Here is a 17,308-nt window from a genome sequence, read left to right on the forward strand (position 1 = left end):
TTCAATAAACTATTATATTTTCATCCTATTTTGTTTTATTTCATTACCATTAACCTAACTTCTTTTCTCGCATGTGCCCTGGATTTTAGCATAGTACCGAAAGCACGTTATATAAGTGTCATCCATTTATCTTTCGTAAAAATTACCGATTCTAACATGTTTTCAAGATCCAATTTAGAAAACTTTGCATTTATCAGTGATCTAGGAATGTTAGCGAATTGCGCTCATTTGAAGTGCGTCTTTAATAAAATTAAACTTCTTTAGCTGAGGCTCAAAAACTCCTGGGACAATTCATGACAAAAGATTTTGTTCCTTAATTATACCGTCTAAACTGGAGGTTCAGACGGTATAATTCTGCGCTCATTTGAAGTGCGTCTTTAATAAAATTAAACTTCTTTAGCTGAGGCTCAAAAACTCCTGGTACAATTCTTTAGCTGAGGCTCAAAAACTCCTGGGACAATTCATGACAAAAGATTTTGTTCCTTAATTATACCGTCTAAACTGGAGGTTCAGACGGTATAATTCTGCGCTCAGTTGAAGTGCGTCTTTAATAAAATTAAACTTCTTTAGCTGAGGCTCAAAAACTCCTGGGACAATTCTTTAGCTGAGGCTCAAAAACTCCTGGGACAATTCATGACAAAAGATTTTGTTCCTTAATTATACCGTCTATACTGGAGGTTCAGACGGTCTAATTCTGCGCTCATTTGAAGTGCGTCTTTAATAAAATTAAACTTCTTTAGCTGAGGCTCAAAAACTCCTGGGACAATTCTTTAGCTGAGGCTCAAAAACTCCTGGGACAATTCATGACAAAAGATTTTGTTCCTTAATTATACCATCTGAACTGGAGGTTCATTCTGCGCTCATTTGAAGTGCGTCTTTAATAAAATTAAACTTCTTTAGCTGAGGCTCAAAAACTCCTGGGACAATTCTTTAGCTGAGGCTCAAAAACTCCTGGGACAATTCATGACAAAAGATTTTGTTCCTTAATTATACCGTCTGAACTGGAGGTTCAGACGGTATGATTCTGCGCTCATTTGAAGTGCGTCTTTATTAAAATTAAACTTCTTTAGCTGAGGCTCAAAAACTCCTGGGACAATTCTTTAGCTGAGGCTCAAAAACTCCTGGGACAATTCATGACAAAAGATTTTGTTCCTTAGTTATACCGTCTGAACTGGAGGTTCAGACGGTATAATTCTGCGCTCATTTGAAGTGCGTCTTTAATAAAATTAAACTTCTTTAGCTGAGGCTCAAAAACTCTTGGGACAATTCTTTAGCTGAGGCTCAAAAACTCCTGGGACAATTCATGACAAAAGATTTTGTTCCTTAATTATACCATCTGAACTGGAGGTTCATTCTGCGCTCATTTGAAGTGCGTCTTTAATAAAATTAAACTTCTTTAGCTGAGGCTCAAAAACTCCTGGGACAATTCTTTAGCTGAGGCTCAAAAACTCCTGGGACAATTCATGACAAAAGATTTTGTTCCTTAATTATACCGTCTGAACTGGAGGTTCATTCTGCGCTCATTTGAAGTGCGTCTTTAATAAAATTAAACTTCTTTAGCTGAGGCTCAAAAACTCCTGGGACAATTCTTTAGCTGAGGCTCAAAAACTCCTGGGACAATTCATGACAAAAGATTTTGTTCCTTAGTTATACCGTCTGAACTGGAGGTTCAGACGGTATGATTCTGCGCTCATTTGAAGTGCGTCTTAATAAAATTAAACTTCTTTAGCTGAGGCTCAAAAACTCCTGGGACAATTCTTTAGCCGAGGCTCAAAAACTCCTGGGACAATTCATGACAAAAGATTTTGTTCCTTAATTATACCGTCTGAACTGGAGGTTCAGACGGTATAATTCTGCGTTCATTTGAAGTGCATCTATAATAAAATTCAACTTCTTTAGCTGAGGCTCAAAAACTTCTTGGACAATTCATGACAAAAGGTTTTGTTCCTTAATTACACGGTCTGAACTGGAGTGGCCCAAGGCAAGTTACTGGACTTTTTATTTAATATGACTATTATTGTTTCTAGGGATGAATGATAGACGAGCTAAAATTCTGATATCAGTATAGCTTAGTTGTTTACGCTTGATAAGATGTGGCGTCTTCTGGGATAGCTTATCATAAAGAACAATAGAAGTTGACATTTTGTCAACAACAGTTGACAACAAAAAAGTTGACAACATTTCAAAAGTGAAAAATTAGTCCTGCATGGGGTGTAACAAGAAGCTGCCAAGAAGGGATTGAATGAACCAATTAAGAAGTTTAAAGTTGCTGATCCTGATAACTCTAGCGTTAAACTAATTGCTAAAGGCAGGGCCGTATCCAGGATTTATGCTCGGATTGGTTATAAAAAGGATAACCAACAAGGCTGTATCCAGAGTCATTAAAAGGCCGTATCCAGAGTCATTAAAAGGCCGTATCCATAGTCATTAAAAGGCCGTATCCAGAGTCATTTTTGGCGCATAGGGCGTCGAATCAACATTGCAATTGCTGGGTATTTTTACAGGGACAAGTTACGAGCCTGTCGCCAACCTTGTTGCAGTGGGCCTCGGCTTGTCAAGCAAAGGATCAATCCATTCTGTTGCCACAGGGTTGAGGGTTTACCAAAATAATTTTTGTTACGGAGGGGGATACAAAAAGGACTTTTTTCAGGGGGAAGAGGTTTATGGGTCGTTTTACCTGAATTTTTAAGACCAATTTATGTATGGGAAAAATTATTTTTCAGTGTTTTTTTTTTTGAGAAATAGTCTTTACCTTCATTTTAAGACCAATTTTACCGGTCAGAGAAATATCTGGGGGTGGGGGGATTTTGGGGTTAAAATCTTTTTTCCCCCTCTTGAGCCCCTGCTTAAACATAATAAGAAGATGATGCAAAGATTAAAACCTTGAACCTTGAACCTTGCAAAATGGGTACGATTGGATTAAGTTAGAAGCTTTGGCTGACGGGGTCACTTTTATACTGACTACTATCTTTTCAGTGCTCTGTGTACCGAAGTATCTTTATGGCTGACACCTGTTTTGAACTATAGGATACTGCGAATGATTTTATACGTGTTCTTAGAGATCAAAACTGTTAAATTGTTTTCTAATATCTTTTTTATGACATTCTGTTCACATGACCCACCACCAGATTTTGGGTTCCAAACCTAACAGAAATGGCGTGTAAAATGGTAAATAAGGTTTTAGGAAAATTTGAACAAAAATGTAAATAATGTGGAAAGAGAATTCCTTTTAGTCCAGTAAATGTACGGAGAAAAGTGGGTTGACCCGGACAAAATTGCAACAAAAGGTTTTTTATACCAAAATGTTCAGAAAAAATCGCTGAACAATATGTCCGAAATCCGCTAAAATCCCCCGCCAGAAAAACCTTCTGGGGCTGCTCAGAGAGGGTGACAGGGGTGGAAAATCCTTCTTTCGATTTTTGTTATTTCGGTACGTTTGGAGACTCGATCCTGGTATAAATCAACTCGCTGAAACCGAAAATGATGTCACTTCTATTGTAATACTTCTCTAACTTAGATTAAACTACAAAAAATAAGATTTTAATAACTGTATAGATTATTTAAGTAGTTGCGTAAGTTTAATTTTTTAAATTTTATATTTCAGATATATTGGATATCTATTACTGGAGATACCTTTCCCTTCACCAAACCAACCTAGAGTTCTTGTTCAGTTGAATGAAAATGTCAGACTATCATTATCTCAGCCAGAGGATTTGCCAGTCCCAAGAAGAGGAGCCAGTTTCAGGTAGTTCTTTCAAGGGTGTTGAGCCAAGTGTATAAGTAAGGGTATGATTAGTTCTATACCCAGTGTTCTTAACAAGGATAGGGCAGATGCTCTTTAAAAAGTTTTTAATCAGAGAGCCCGAGTAGGGGTAAGATTATTTATATATTGGTAATGGTCACTCATATACTTGGACTTATGATCACTCCTAGTTTTCGGTAGTTCTTTAAAAGGTCTTGGGCCAAGTGTATGAATAAGGATAGGGCAGGTAGCTCTTTAAAAATTTTTTAATCAAAGAGCCTGAGTAGGGGTAAGATTGTTCATATATGGGTAATGGTCACTCCTATGCTTGGACTTATAGTAAATCCCAGTTTCAGGTAGTTCTTTCAAGGGTCTTGAGTCAAGTGTATGAGTAAGGGTATGATTAGTTCTATACCCAGTGTTCTTAACAAGGATAGGGCAGATGCTCTTTAAAATGTTTTTAATCAGAGAGCCCGAGTAGGGGTAAGATTATTTATATATTGGTAATGGTCACTCATATACTTGGACTTATGATCACTCCTAGTTTTCGGTAGTTCTTTAAAAGGTCTTGGGCCAAGTGTATGAATAAGGATAGGGCAGGTAGCTCTTTAAAAAAATTTTAATCAAAGAGCCTGAGTAGGGGTAAGATTGTTCATATATGGGTAATGGTCACTCCTATGCTTGGACTTATAGTAAATCCCAGTTTCAGGTAGTTCTTTCAAGGGTCTTGAGTCAAGTGTATGAGTAAGGGTATGATTAGTTCTATATCCAGTGTTCTTAACAAGGATAGGGCAGATGCTCTTTAAAATGTTTTTAATCAAAGAGCCTGAGTAGGGGTAAGATTGTTATATATGAGTTACGGTCACTCCTATACTTGGACTTATGGTCGCTCCCAGTTTCAGGCAGCTCTTTCAAGGGTCGTGAGCCAAGTGTATGAGTAAGGGTATGATTAGTTCTATACCCATTGTTCTTAACAAGGATAGATTTTCAATCTATTGGGCTTTCTATCAATACTGATAAGTGCGAATTTTTGTCCTTTAATGCACCGCAAAGTGATTCTGTGACTCTCGGAAATCATGTTGTCCCTACAGTATCGGAGCTGAGATATCTTGGTATAACGATTGCCGAAACAATTATTAAAACTAGACAAGCAATTGTTAAGCAAACAACTAAAGCCATTAAATTTGCTTATGCGTCTGTTGTGCCGAATCGCGGCCGCTTCTCCAGGAAATCTCTTGCCTCCGTTTATTGTTCAGTCTGCTCACACACATAATCTACCTTGCCGGTGCATCCCACATGCTGTCAGTGATAGACACTGAAAACATCAAAAAGTGCTACTATAAATTTGCAAATTTTTACTGTATATATCCAAGCGTTATAGGAATTCCCGCCTTGAAAAATATGGTCTTAAGGAGCCATCCAAACAATGGTCTCGCATTCGAAATAATTCAGTGCTAAAAGTTAATTTAGATAGACGACGTTTCTCACCTGCATTTACTTGAGTGTCGTGAATTATACTCAGTCAATCAATCAATCAATCAATCAATTTATTCAATCAATAAACTTAACAAAATACACTTCAATATAAACTCCCCCGTAAGGCTCTATGGCCAGGAAAAAAACAGGGGAGAAACAAAAATGAAACAAAAACGCTTTCAACATCATACATTCACACCTTTAAGAGACTCAACACAAGAGAGAAAATCTATAAAATTTAATAAAAATAAAAAAAAATATACAATCTAGAGAAAAAAATCATAAAATACAATGATCCACATAAAAAAAAAGAAGAGAAAAAAAAATCAAAAACTAAACAGGGGACTACCAAGCAATCAATTACTCCGCTATGATACTGAGTGTTGTATCTTTATCTTTTTGAAGCTGGTTTCTTTTTCTTTTCTTTTTTCTTTTTGTAGTGCCCCACTATAATCTATTTTTGTAGATGGTAGGTGAATAAATGTTATTATTATTATTGTTATTATATAAATATGTATATATATATATGTATATATATACATATATATATATACATATATATATATATATATATATATATATATATATATATATATATATATATATGCAATAAGATCTATAATATTATTAATAAAATTTTTATTGTGCAAAGCGTCATTTCTTTGATGCTCGTTATCAGAATCTTTGCAAATTTTGTACTAGCTAATTATATCCTTATCTGAAGAACCTGATTTTGCATTCTTGATGTATAAAATAAAATGAAGTAATAAATAAATTGTAGAACACGATAACAAGGTGGTGAACAAAAGTATTACAAATAAAGACTTCAATCATACAGCTTTTTTACAAAAATTATATTCAAATAAATATATGTTTAAATTAGAATTTATTATTTAAATCATTTTAGTTTAAATTGTTGAAATCATGTTTAAATATATATTTAAATGAAAACGACAAGAAGATTAGGATGCTCTTTTATGTTTAAAACTTAAAAAAATATGTCTTTCGTCAATGAAAACTGAACCTCCCAAACATTTTGTGAATATGGTACCGTGAATGTCCGAAATCTGGTTAATGTCGACATTCACCGGTGAATGTCCGAAATTCCTTTTTCAGTGCTTAGGTTCAATTAGCTTTGCGGGTCAGTTTTTTCAGACTTGCGCTAACTGTGATGGTAAAAGTAAATGTTAGGTTAGGTTAATCTAGGATAGTTTAAATTTTGTTATAAATATCAGAAATAGGTTGAAAACCTAACTTAACCTAACTTAGCCCAATCTAATCTAACCAAACCTAATCTAACCTCACCTATCACCGTCAAACCTTGCATTAAACTGAAAAAGTTGACGTGCAACGCTGACTAAGTCCAAGGAGAAAAATGTACTAAGTTCAAATAAAAGAAACATTGTTGAACAGTCAGCAAAATTTGAGCTTAAAAAACAGCTCAAAATGTCTTAAGAGGGCTTAGCGTCCATTTGAAGGTGTGGTTGTCCTTGGAAATCAAGTTGTCCTTTCGGAACGTCTTTAGATTTTTAATGTTTGAATTTTACAGTCATAAGGCAAAGTCAAATTAAAAAAAAAATCAGGTTTGTTTACTAGTTTTCCATGCTTCAACATGGCAACACTGACGAAATGGTAATGCCCTGGTACTAAAAGGAAAAGGAAACTCTTAGAAAATTGGAGTTATTAGGTATATTTAGACCTAAAATGGGTCCAAGAGACAAAAAATGTTTTTATTTTGATGTCCTTGGTACTTCAAAAATAACGAGAAATGATGAAAAATAGTGTATTTTGAACAATGGTAGATAGAATAAGACAAGCGTTCAGGAATTTCACAGGTGTCATCAGTCGACATCGTAGAACAAACATGGGGTATCAAACACATAAGCTTGAAGGCATTGGCGACAGCTTAAAATAAAAAAATCGTAATTTCGTAATATTCAGAAAAACTGACACTTAACATGGCAAAAGTCTGTTGTAACCCCCCCCCCCCTCCCCCAAAACGGCAATTCATCTCTCTGTATTCGTCTCAGCCTAATAAGATGGAAATTTTTAATCTTAATAAGTAACCTCAATAATCGTAGCTAAGAAATCTGTGTAATCTTAATAAATAATGTTAAATATAATAAGATAGTAAAAGGGAGTCGATATTATAATGCCATCTATTGGCTTATTTAACTACTAAGTTAAATAAAATAGGTTCAACTAATAGTAAAGAGCAATATTAAAATTTTGACGATGAGAAAGTCTATCGAATTAGGATATATAGCTAAATGGTGTACCTAACGCCGAAGCTGTTTCTCAAGCAGAATATACGTCTTCATCCTTAATTAAGAAGTAATAAAGCAGAACTATGATTAGAAGAATTAGAAGTATTAAGCAGGAGTCCATAAAAACACTGAATGGGCATCCGTCTTTCCGTGTCTATGTATAGGTCACAAGTAAAAAAAAAAAAAAAAAAAAAAAAAAAACTTGTTTAATTTTATTCGTTGAACTATGAAATGCATAAAGTAATAGTACCATATTACGAAAAATGATACTTGTGTATTATCCCGAACACAATCAAGAAGTTTTTTCTGTTTGATCTGAGAAAAACCGGTTTGTCTGTCTGCAATCGGTTATAATCAACTTAGTATAAGTGAGAAAAACTACGATGCAGGTATATTTTCTAATTAAGTATATAGACGTGATTCGGGGTTAGGTATTTAATATAATGCGTTCTGGGCAGCCTGCTTTCCATAATTCTTTGTTGTAGTTTCCATAATTTTTAGTTCTAAGTTTTACATTTTCATCATATCTTGGTATACTTCATTATGATTAACCTAATTTCACTTCTTGAGTGTGTTCAGGATAATAAAAAAGTACATTAAAAAGCCCAGAAAAACCCGGTTTGGAAGCTCACCTGAGGGCTTTGATGCTCTGTGCTGTATTTAATGATCGAGTCGATCTTTACAAGAGATCTTTCCTTTCTGTTACAACCTTGAGAAATCACTCACTACCAAGTTGACCTTCCCTTTTTTACCAACATAGTGTATCAGCACAGATTCTATTAGTATGAATTTATGAGGAGATTGTTACTTTTTTTTTCTTTTTTTTTATGGGGAGAGTGTTACTAAGAGGATTTTTTCTTCAAAGAGCATATTAGGGGACCTTTTCTCAGGAGATGAAGGGGTGTTATGTTAAACTGCCAAAAGAGTGCATGTTTTAGGGGCACTCATTTATGAATCTCATGGGAGGGGGGGTCTATTTGACTGGCTCTAGGAAGTAATTTCTCCATGTCCATTCTTTGCGCAGGCATGTAGATTAAGTTAAAATAAAAGAAGTAAAGAGTAAAAGAAGTAAGAGTAAAAAAAAAAGAAGGGGAATACAGTCCTAAAAACTATCCCGTTTCCATTTCTCGGGAAGTCTAACGTAACATTACCGTAGGCCTAGAATCCTTAATGAGAATTAAATAAAAAAAAAGTTTTTTTTTCAACTGAAAGTAAGGAACAACATTAAAACTTAAAACGAACAGAAATGAATGTTTTTTAGTACTTCTTAAATAGCCTTTGTGTTTTCTGTGAAACCTTTGTGTTTAAATAGCCTTTGTGTGAACGGCCTTTGTGTTTGGGGAGTCATTCTTAAAGAACCCTTTTTATATACGTACGGTAATGATTTCTGTTCGTTTTAAGCTTTAATGTTGCTCCTTACTTTCAGTTGAAAAAAACTTGTTTTTTTATTTAATTTCTGATCGTTTTTTAAATAGTGCCAGGAAATCTGGCTCCACCTCCACGGAGAAACCCCTTTCCCACGGAAATGTCCTCTAGACAATTCAATCCCGGTGAAAATTTACCCTGGACACTTTCTCTTAACCACTCCGTGCGTAAAATTGAGGCGGACAAGAGAAAGCAAGAAATACGAAAATAATTTTGTATAAGAATTGTGGCAAATTCCCCAGGTGTATAATTTCCCCTGACAAGTTCACTTTCTGGAAACTTCCCTCCCCATGGTAAAATTCCTCCGTGGAAAAACCCCCAGCAGAAAATTCCCCACTACTCCATCCGAAAATGTATGCATACATCCCAATAACAAATACTATGCGCAAACAATGGGACGTTTCCCCCATGGGCTGTGGGGGGGGGGGGTTACGTTATACCCAAAGACATAGTTATTGGGCATTTCAACTATGATGAACAAAATGGCTATCTCAAAATTTGGATCGGACGATTTTGGAGAATAAAGGGGCGAGAGAGGGGGTCTAGTTGCCATCGAATCTTTTTGGTCACTGAAAAAGGGCACTAGAACCTCTAATTCCTGTTCGAATGAGCCCTCTCCCGATATTCTAGGACCACTGGCTTGATACGATCCCCCCCCTCCCAAAAAAAACGCATCCGGGATCTTTCTTCTGGCGTGATCTTTCTTTTTTTGCAGATAGGAGCTTGAAACCTATACGGTATTACTCTCTGATACGCTGAATATGTTGATGCGTTTTTCATTAAGATCACTTGACTTTTAGGGGGCGTTTCCCCCTTTTTTCGAAAATAAGGCAAATTTTCTTAGGCTTATAACCTTTCATGGGCAGGATTAAACTTAATGAAATTTATATACTTGAAATTAGCATAAAAAGTCGATCCTTTTGATATGTCTATTGGTATCAAAATTATTTTTATTACAGATTCGGTTACTACTGAGCCAGGTCGCTCCTTACTCACAGTTCGTTACCACGAACTGTTTGATTTGCAGAAGTATTTTTCCTAGATACCACGCACTTTCTACTAAACCAGCTTAGAATTTAAGTGCATATCTATATACATTGGTACACAAAAATCTGACTTTCGTAAGGGAGGGGGGTACATTAGAATGTTTTCTAATGAAGAGGGTAAAAAAACACAAAGGTCAAGGGGGTCAGAAAATAAGTTTACGTCCGCATCGCAGTTATTGTAGAGGATACCCTTACTGTGTGTACACCTATATTTTTTTCAGGCAGCTATTGATGAATTTAGGACCTGAAAACGCCCTTCAATTGATTGTGCTTGTGCTCACAGAACAAAAAGTATTGCTTCATTCGTTACGGCCTGATGTGCTGACAAGTGTAGCTGAGGCAGCGGCGATGGTATGTTTCTTTGGTATTTATGTGGACATAATACTAATTATTTTTGACCCACTAAAACTACAATAAAGTGGAGTAAAAAAAAAAGGATAAACAAAAACAAAAAGACACATACAAAAGAAACACATACAAAACAATATTAATACCAGCAAACGAGACTTAGAGGAGGGCCCTCTCCACTATTCCTGTACCCCCCCCCTCATATGATACTAAGCGTCTATATTCAAGTCTCTTGTAACTTCTCCGCCAACTTTTAAGCCTGGGGCACTAAAGTATTGCCCTAATGGGCCTAAGACTCAGTATGTGATTAAATTTCTAAATTGCTTATGAAGTGTGACTACTGTTTTTTTTTTTACCGGTATTTCCAAAAATATCCTCACTCTTAAAAATTGCCAGGTATTTTGAGTTTGTCCAGCAAAATGGTATCCCTTTAGAATATCGTTTGGAGCGGTGGGCAATCAACAGAATCTACTTGAACCCAGATTTGATGCACTCTAAAAGGGACAGCTCAATCTACTCCTGGTCTTTAAAAGGGGGCGGGGCTTCAATGATCGGGCGTCCTTTCGGTGGCATCTTCTCTATGCTTTTTTTTTCTTTTATGTCATTCATCAATTGTAAAATTTAGCAGTTGGAACCTATGAATCCTGACGATCAATAGGTAACACTGTCTAAAATCTTGAATTACTTTTGGAAATACATTCGAGTGTCTGGTTGTTAGGGCAAAATATTAGGGCTGTTGGCTTAGTAAATACTCAAGTGAAAATGTTCTTACGTTCCTTTTAGTATTGGTTTCGTCAAATCTGCTTCTAAAAAAGAAAGCATTATTTCGATAGCAAGTAATAGCCACTTTTGCTATTTTTGTATTTATCCTTATTTTTAGTGACTGTTCTTCGGGATGTAGATACGTTATTTTCAAGTTATTTGACGGTAAAACGTATGAAAATATTAAAAGTGGGCTTATCATTGGAAAAGGTTGCAATTCTTACTTTTTTAGTCTTTTGGATTTTTCGAACGTCAAGTTTTCTTTTTCCTTCCTTTTTTAGTAAAATTGTTTCCTTCCTTTTTTAGTAATTTTTTCCCCTTTTTCTCATTTGATGTTTTTGTATTTATTTTTTTCTCCTCCTAATATCGAATTTGAATATATCTGGATGACTTAATTTTTTTTAATTACTTTATTACTTTAATTTTCTTTAATTTTAATACTGATAGCACTAAATGCTTGGATAGCACATGTTTGGAGGATTAAGACTACTCTTAAGCAGAATTTAGGCCATCGTCAAGAGAATCCATGATTTTTCTGTTTTCTTGTGTGCCCACCACCCCCTATTTTTCTTGCGACCATTATGCCACATCTTAAAGAATCGCCCTATCTTGTCCATTTAATTTTTTTTAGTTTGTACGGCCAAACTGTTTGGAATTGATTCGGCGGTGTTTCCATAACACCTGTAGAGCTTGAATTAGAGATGCGAATAAGCGACAGAAAACTGAAAGTCGTCTTCCTCCTTCTCAAAAATCTTAGAAAACCCCTTTAACTTCTCCCGTTTTTGGTCAGAGAGATATTCAGATTCAATGACACTTTGAGTATTAGAAAGTGTGAATTTTGTTTTCTCGGTTAAACAGAGTAGAATTCTCTTTTCAAAGTTCAGGAAAGGGCAGTGCCTAAAAATATTCTAGCACACCTGCTCGAAAAACATTATAGATTAGCTCAAAAGAAGTATCATTTGAGTAATTTGACAGCGTTTGGAGTTCCTTGTTATACTACATGCCTTGATTGAAAACCTTGCCGTCACAGGGTACCTATTATGTACGCCGTATGTACTGAATAGACAGCTCCTTCCTTAACAATTAAATAAAAAAAAAAACAAGTTTTTTTTAACTGAAAGCAAGGAGCGACATTAAAACTTAAAACGAACAGAAATTATTCCGTATATGAAAGGGGCTGCCCGTCCTCAACCCCTCGCTCTTTACGATAAAGTTTTTTATTGTTTTAAAAAAACAAAGTTGTGAGACAGAGTCAAACTTTAGCGTAAAGAGTGAGGGGTTGAGGAGGGGGCAGCCCCTTTCATATATGGAATAATTTCTGTTCGTTTTAAGTTTTAATGTCGCTCCTTACTTTCAGTTAAAAAAACTTGTTGTCTTTTTTATTTAATTTCTGAACGTTTTTGAGTTAATGCAGCTTTTAGTTTGGCTCACCATACTTGATTAATTAAAACGAAATTTCCATATTAATTTACTTTTTTTGTTGCTAAATGGCTTTCTTGAAATTTTGTTCAGACGTTACTTACGAATTAACTTACGTAATGAAGTTATATATTCGTATATTTGTATTACGTATATTAGGGGGTTTGCCCCCTAGTCAATACCTCGCTCTTTACGCTAACTTCAAGTTTTGTTCAAATTCTTAAATAATGACCCCTTAATCACAAAAGGCCGTTAATTAGAATAAATAGCTCTGATGAAAGTACAAAAAAAAATTTAGCGTATAGAGCGAGGTTATGAGTAGGGGGCGAACCTAATCATATGCGTATTAACTTCTGTTCGTTTTAAATTTTGATGTTGCTCCTTACTTTCAGTTGAAAAAATTGTTTTTTTTTTGTTATTTAATTTCTGATCGTTTTTTTTTCTGATCTTTGACGAGACGGTCAGTCAATGCTGACACTTTTATAACGACATTTAAGGTATCAAATGACCTAAAAAAAATATATTGTAGCGACTCTGTATTGGATCTGTTTACTTGGTTTCCCTCCTGTTTACTTGGTGAATAATTTTTAAGGAAAAATTGAAAATTGTAATTGCTAAAACAAATTGCGCTTTGTGTGGCAAAAAGTGCTTTTTTGAACACTCTCCTTCCCCGTGCTCGTTGTGAAAATCCGTTTGCAGGAAATTCTTTTATTATTTAAGGGACATATGAGTAGCTCAAATGCCACTCTGACTAAGTCTAGTTTTCTTCTGTTGTATGGCTCAAAGTAGTATGTTCCTGAGGTTGAGCACATGAATATATTTCTAATAATCTCTCTATGAACTTTCTGTTTAAACTCTCTATCAAATTAAATCTCTGTTTTAATCAGAAGTTTAAACCAGTTTTAGGATGCGAGGGTAAACCAACTAAAATATTCAGAAGCTGATGTTTTTCGGTATCACTATCCTGAGACAAAATAAGTCTCGTACTTAAGTCTTCTATTTATTTTTAATCGATTATATATTTTCCTATTTTCATGTGATTTCTCAATGAAATTCCCGTCATAACTGAACCTGACCTCAAGCCAATTATGTAATATGCTGCTTAACTACAACCCCTCTCTCTCCCGCAGAAAATATGTGCTTGCTTATTTTGTGACCCTTTCCGTTTTTTCGTTTTCTGCTTAATTTAGATCACTGGTGTATGAGTCCTAATATTGGTTCTGCTTATGGTTGGTCTGACATAAATATTCAGCTTAAAGTATCAAGGACAGTGAAATTAAAGTGCGATTTTTTTTTATTTGGTTAAGTGGTAAATGACACAACCATGTAGATCTTCCAAAATTAGAATAAACCGGGAATTCAGTTTTCAATGGAGTTAAAGTTTAACCATTTCCAGTTTAGCTACTTTTGTATTACCTAATAATTTTTTTTAGGCTATTTTCCCCTTGAAATGGATTTGCCCCTATGTGCCATTGTGTCCTTTGGCACTCTGTGACGTTATCAACTCTCCCGTGCCCTTCCTTCTTGGTGTTGACTCTAGGTTTTTTGACCTTTATGATCCACCACCAGATGTCTGCTGTGTTGACCTGGATACAAACCAAATTTACATGTAAGTTTTTTTTTCAACTATGAAACATGGTACTGAATTTCCAATTTCTTTGGAGTGAGGAGGGGAGGGGATTGAGGTTTGACTTATCATTTTAAATTTATTCGGAACCTAATATGCTACCAATAAGATGCTATAATAAATCATTTAGTGGTCCAGAGGTTTTTCTTTCTGGGGGGGGGGGGGGTCATTCAGCTTAATCAGGGTCTTGGAGTGCCTAGGTCCCTTTCAAATTTACATACTAGTATTTTTATCTCTGATTTCATATCAAATGTGAGTGTTTTCCATTGTCTGGCGTGTTGGGGACTGGGACTCATCTTTGTAAAGATAAGTGCATAATCTCATTTGTTAAGATTAGCCACTGTATATTTTTTTAACTACTAATTTTCGTTTTTCATTTGATAGTTTTTATCTTGTTGTTGCCTTTTTCAAATTGGTGTAAGTTTTGTTACTGTTTTTTTTTTCTCCAGATTTTTACCACCGAGGACGGACCGCAAAAGTTACTCGGAAATTTCTGCTTTTCTTGATCCAAAAATTTTAGCTCATGCCTTTATATGCGAGCAGTAAAGAAATGAGAATTAATTCTATAGCACTTCTCACCTTTTTTTCTGGGGAATGTGTTTGGGGCCATTCATCCTATATAGGGTCTCCATAAGACTTGTCCCTTATCTATTCCATATTCTCCAATTTTTTACTGTAGTTCATAGACGAGGTGTTTCGTTGTCCCAGGCGACTGGGTCTGAAATTTTTAACTATAATTAAACCTCAGTACGTTAACAATAACGATTTTTGAATTACGAACAAGGCAATCAAGCTTCTCCTTCAGCGAAAGGGTTTTAGCTAATTGAAGTGGTATTTTTGGAAAACTTTAAAGACTGCCTTGTTTTAAACTCAATGCCATCAACAGATAAGTTGGGAAAAGGCCCGAACAAGAACAAGAACCTAGAGCCTAGGATAAATATTCTTTTTGTCCTCCTCGTCAGACATGGACTCCCTCGAGATCCTAAACCCTGGATAAATATTCTGTTTTGTCCTCCTCGTCAGACACGTTCTCTATCAAGAGCCTAAACCCGGGATAAATATTTTGATTTGTCTTCCTTGTCAGAAATGGACTCTCAAGAGCCTAAACCCGGGATAAATATTCTGTTTTGTCCTCCTTGTCAGACACGGACTCTCTCAAGAGCCTAAACCCGGGATAAGTATTTTGGTTTGTCCTCCTTGTCAGACATGGACTCTCTCAAGAGCCTAAATCCGGGATAAGTATTCTGTTTTGTCCTCCTCGTCAGACACGGACTCTCTCAAGGTCCTAAACTCGGGATAATTACTCTATTTTGTCCTCCTCGTCAGACACGAACTCTCTCAAGAGCCTAAGCCCGGGATAAATATTTTGATTTGTCCTCCTTGTCAGACACGGACTCTCTCAAGAGCCTAAACCCGGGATAAATATTCTGGTCTGTCCTCCTTGTCAGACATGGACTCTCTCAAGAGCCTAAACCCGGGATAAGTATTCTGTTTTGTCCTCCTCGTCAGAAACGGACTCTCTCAAGATCCTAAACTCGGGATAAATATTCTGTTTTGTCCTCCTCGTCAGACATGGACTTTCTCAACAGCCTAAACCCAGGATAAATATTTATTGTTGGCCTTCTCGTCAGACTTGAGGATTAACATAAATATACACATACACAATTTTACGGGGTATGGTCATACCAACAAATATTAGAATACTACATGTACCAAATAGTTATATTTCAAGTAATCCTCGTTCATCCTCTTTCACCCTGGATACTGCAAGCTACCTTGCGAAATTTTGCGAAACAACCTCTGTGTTGCGAAATTTTCAAAGCTCTATTGCGAACATTGGAGGGAGGGGTTGTAGATGCTCTTGTACCTGAAAGTGAATCATCTGGGGTAATTTCGCTGTCATTCAGAATCCCTAATCTCAAAATAAAATAAGATTTTGGGGAATAGCAGAATATGCTTTTGGAGGGTCCGACATTAACTTTTGAATTTGTTACTCTTAATATTTGGATTTTGTACATTTTAACCTTTTCATTAAGACTCTCAGATTAGGGGAAAAAAAATCCTTACCCTAGTCTCCTTTTATGCTGGTAAGACGTATTAATTATTGTTGTTTTTTTAGACCAGAAGAGAAAAAATATTCTGTTCTAAAACTATTACCCAAGCGAGTAACTCGTCAACTTCGCCATACATTAAGCGATATTGGTAAAAAGATCTATGATGCTGGATGGAGCTATAGCCACACACCAGCGCCAGAAGGCAACATTTTAGATGTGGACTCAGATTTTAATAGAAGGAAAAAAGAGGTTACTTTTTACTAATTTTATTAAATGTTTAATTATTGACTAATTTTATAACTTATTTATTTTGTTGCCCTGATATTTTCTTCGTGTATAATCTTTAATTGTTGTTGTCTCTTTTTTTATTTTGGTATTAGAGTGTACAAAGGTGGATCTAGAGCAAAATCTTGGGGGGGGGGCAATGTGACAAGGGTGCCAATAAGCAATCTTGGGGTGGGTGAATGTGACAAGGGTGCCAATAATTGACCAAATTAACAAATTTATTAAAAAAAAGAGTGAAAAAATAAACACAAAAAAGAATGAGGGCGTCAGAACAATCTTGGGAGGGCCCGGGGTCCCCCTCCCCTGGATCCGTCACTGTACAAAGGTAGGCTTTAATTGAGTTTAAGCGGAGTCACTGTGGTTCAAAGTGTGATTTATGTTCAGTGCACCATGCGTAGTTCATGAGCCTCGTGTGATTTGAGAGCTCTGTTGACAAGATAGCGAATTCGGCAATTTAATTTGATTATGGATGCCGGCGCCATGTAAGGCTCATGAAAACATACTAGCACCTCTTCAGAGGACCCAAAATAGGACCTCAAGGGCGATTTGTAGCGCCGATCAGATAATTCTACAGCGTCTCACTGAGATATATGTATGTGGTATCAACATTTAATAGTACTTAATATAATATTTATCGACATTTAAACATTTAAAACTGAATCGTACTTTATCGATGTTTAAACCTCTGTAAATTTCTGCTTTAGCTTGAAACTAAAATTGTTCATTTGATTTTAAAGTAAGGTCATTTTCCACATTATGTTTTTTCTATTTTTCTAAATGTATTTCCTTGAATTTTTAGCATCTTTTAATCACACACACAAATCTTGTTCCTGTTGTTTATGTTGGTCTTTTATTTA

General features: G+C 35.7%; 1 protein-coding gene across 3 annotated transcripts in view; it reads left to right on the forward strand.

Annotated features, from left to right (window-relative positions):
* The window catches only part of Crag (DENN domain-containing protein Crag), a 167,864-nt gene that overhangs the window by 56,546 nt on the left and 94,010 nt on the right, over positions 1-17,308 (forward strand). For all 3 annotated transcript variants that reach the window (XM_089102130.1, XM_089102132.1, XM_089102131.1), the window contains exons 8-11: positions 3,605-3,745; positions 10,178-10,307; positions 13,919-14,094; positions 16,232-16,415. In XM_089102130.1, coding sequence (XP_088958256.1) covers positions 3,605-3,745; positions 10,178-10,307; positions 13,919-14,094; positions 16,232-16,415 — 631 coding nt within the window. The remainder of the gene's footprint in view (positions 1-3,604; positions 3,746-10,177; positions 10,308-13,918; positions 14,095-16,231; positions 16,416-17,308) is intronic.

This window comes from Artemia sp. Qi Xiang Cuo, chromosome 16 (genome assembly GCF_049724085.1).
Source record: "Artemia sp. Qi Xiang Cuo chromosome 16, ASM4972408v1, whole genome shotgun sequence".
Taxonomy (NCBI): Eukaryota; Metazoa; Arthropoda; class Branchiopoda; order Anostraca; family Artemiidae; genus Artemia; species Artemia sp. Qi Xiang Cuo.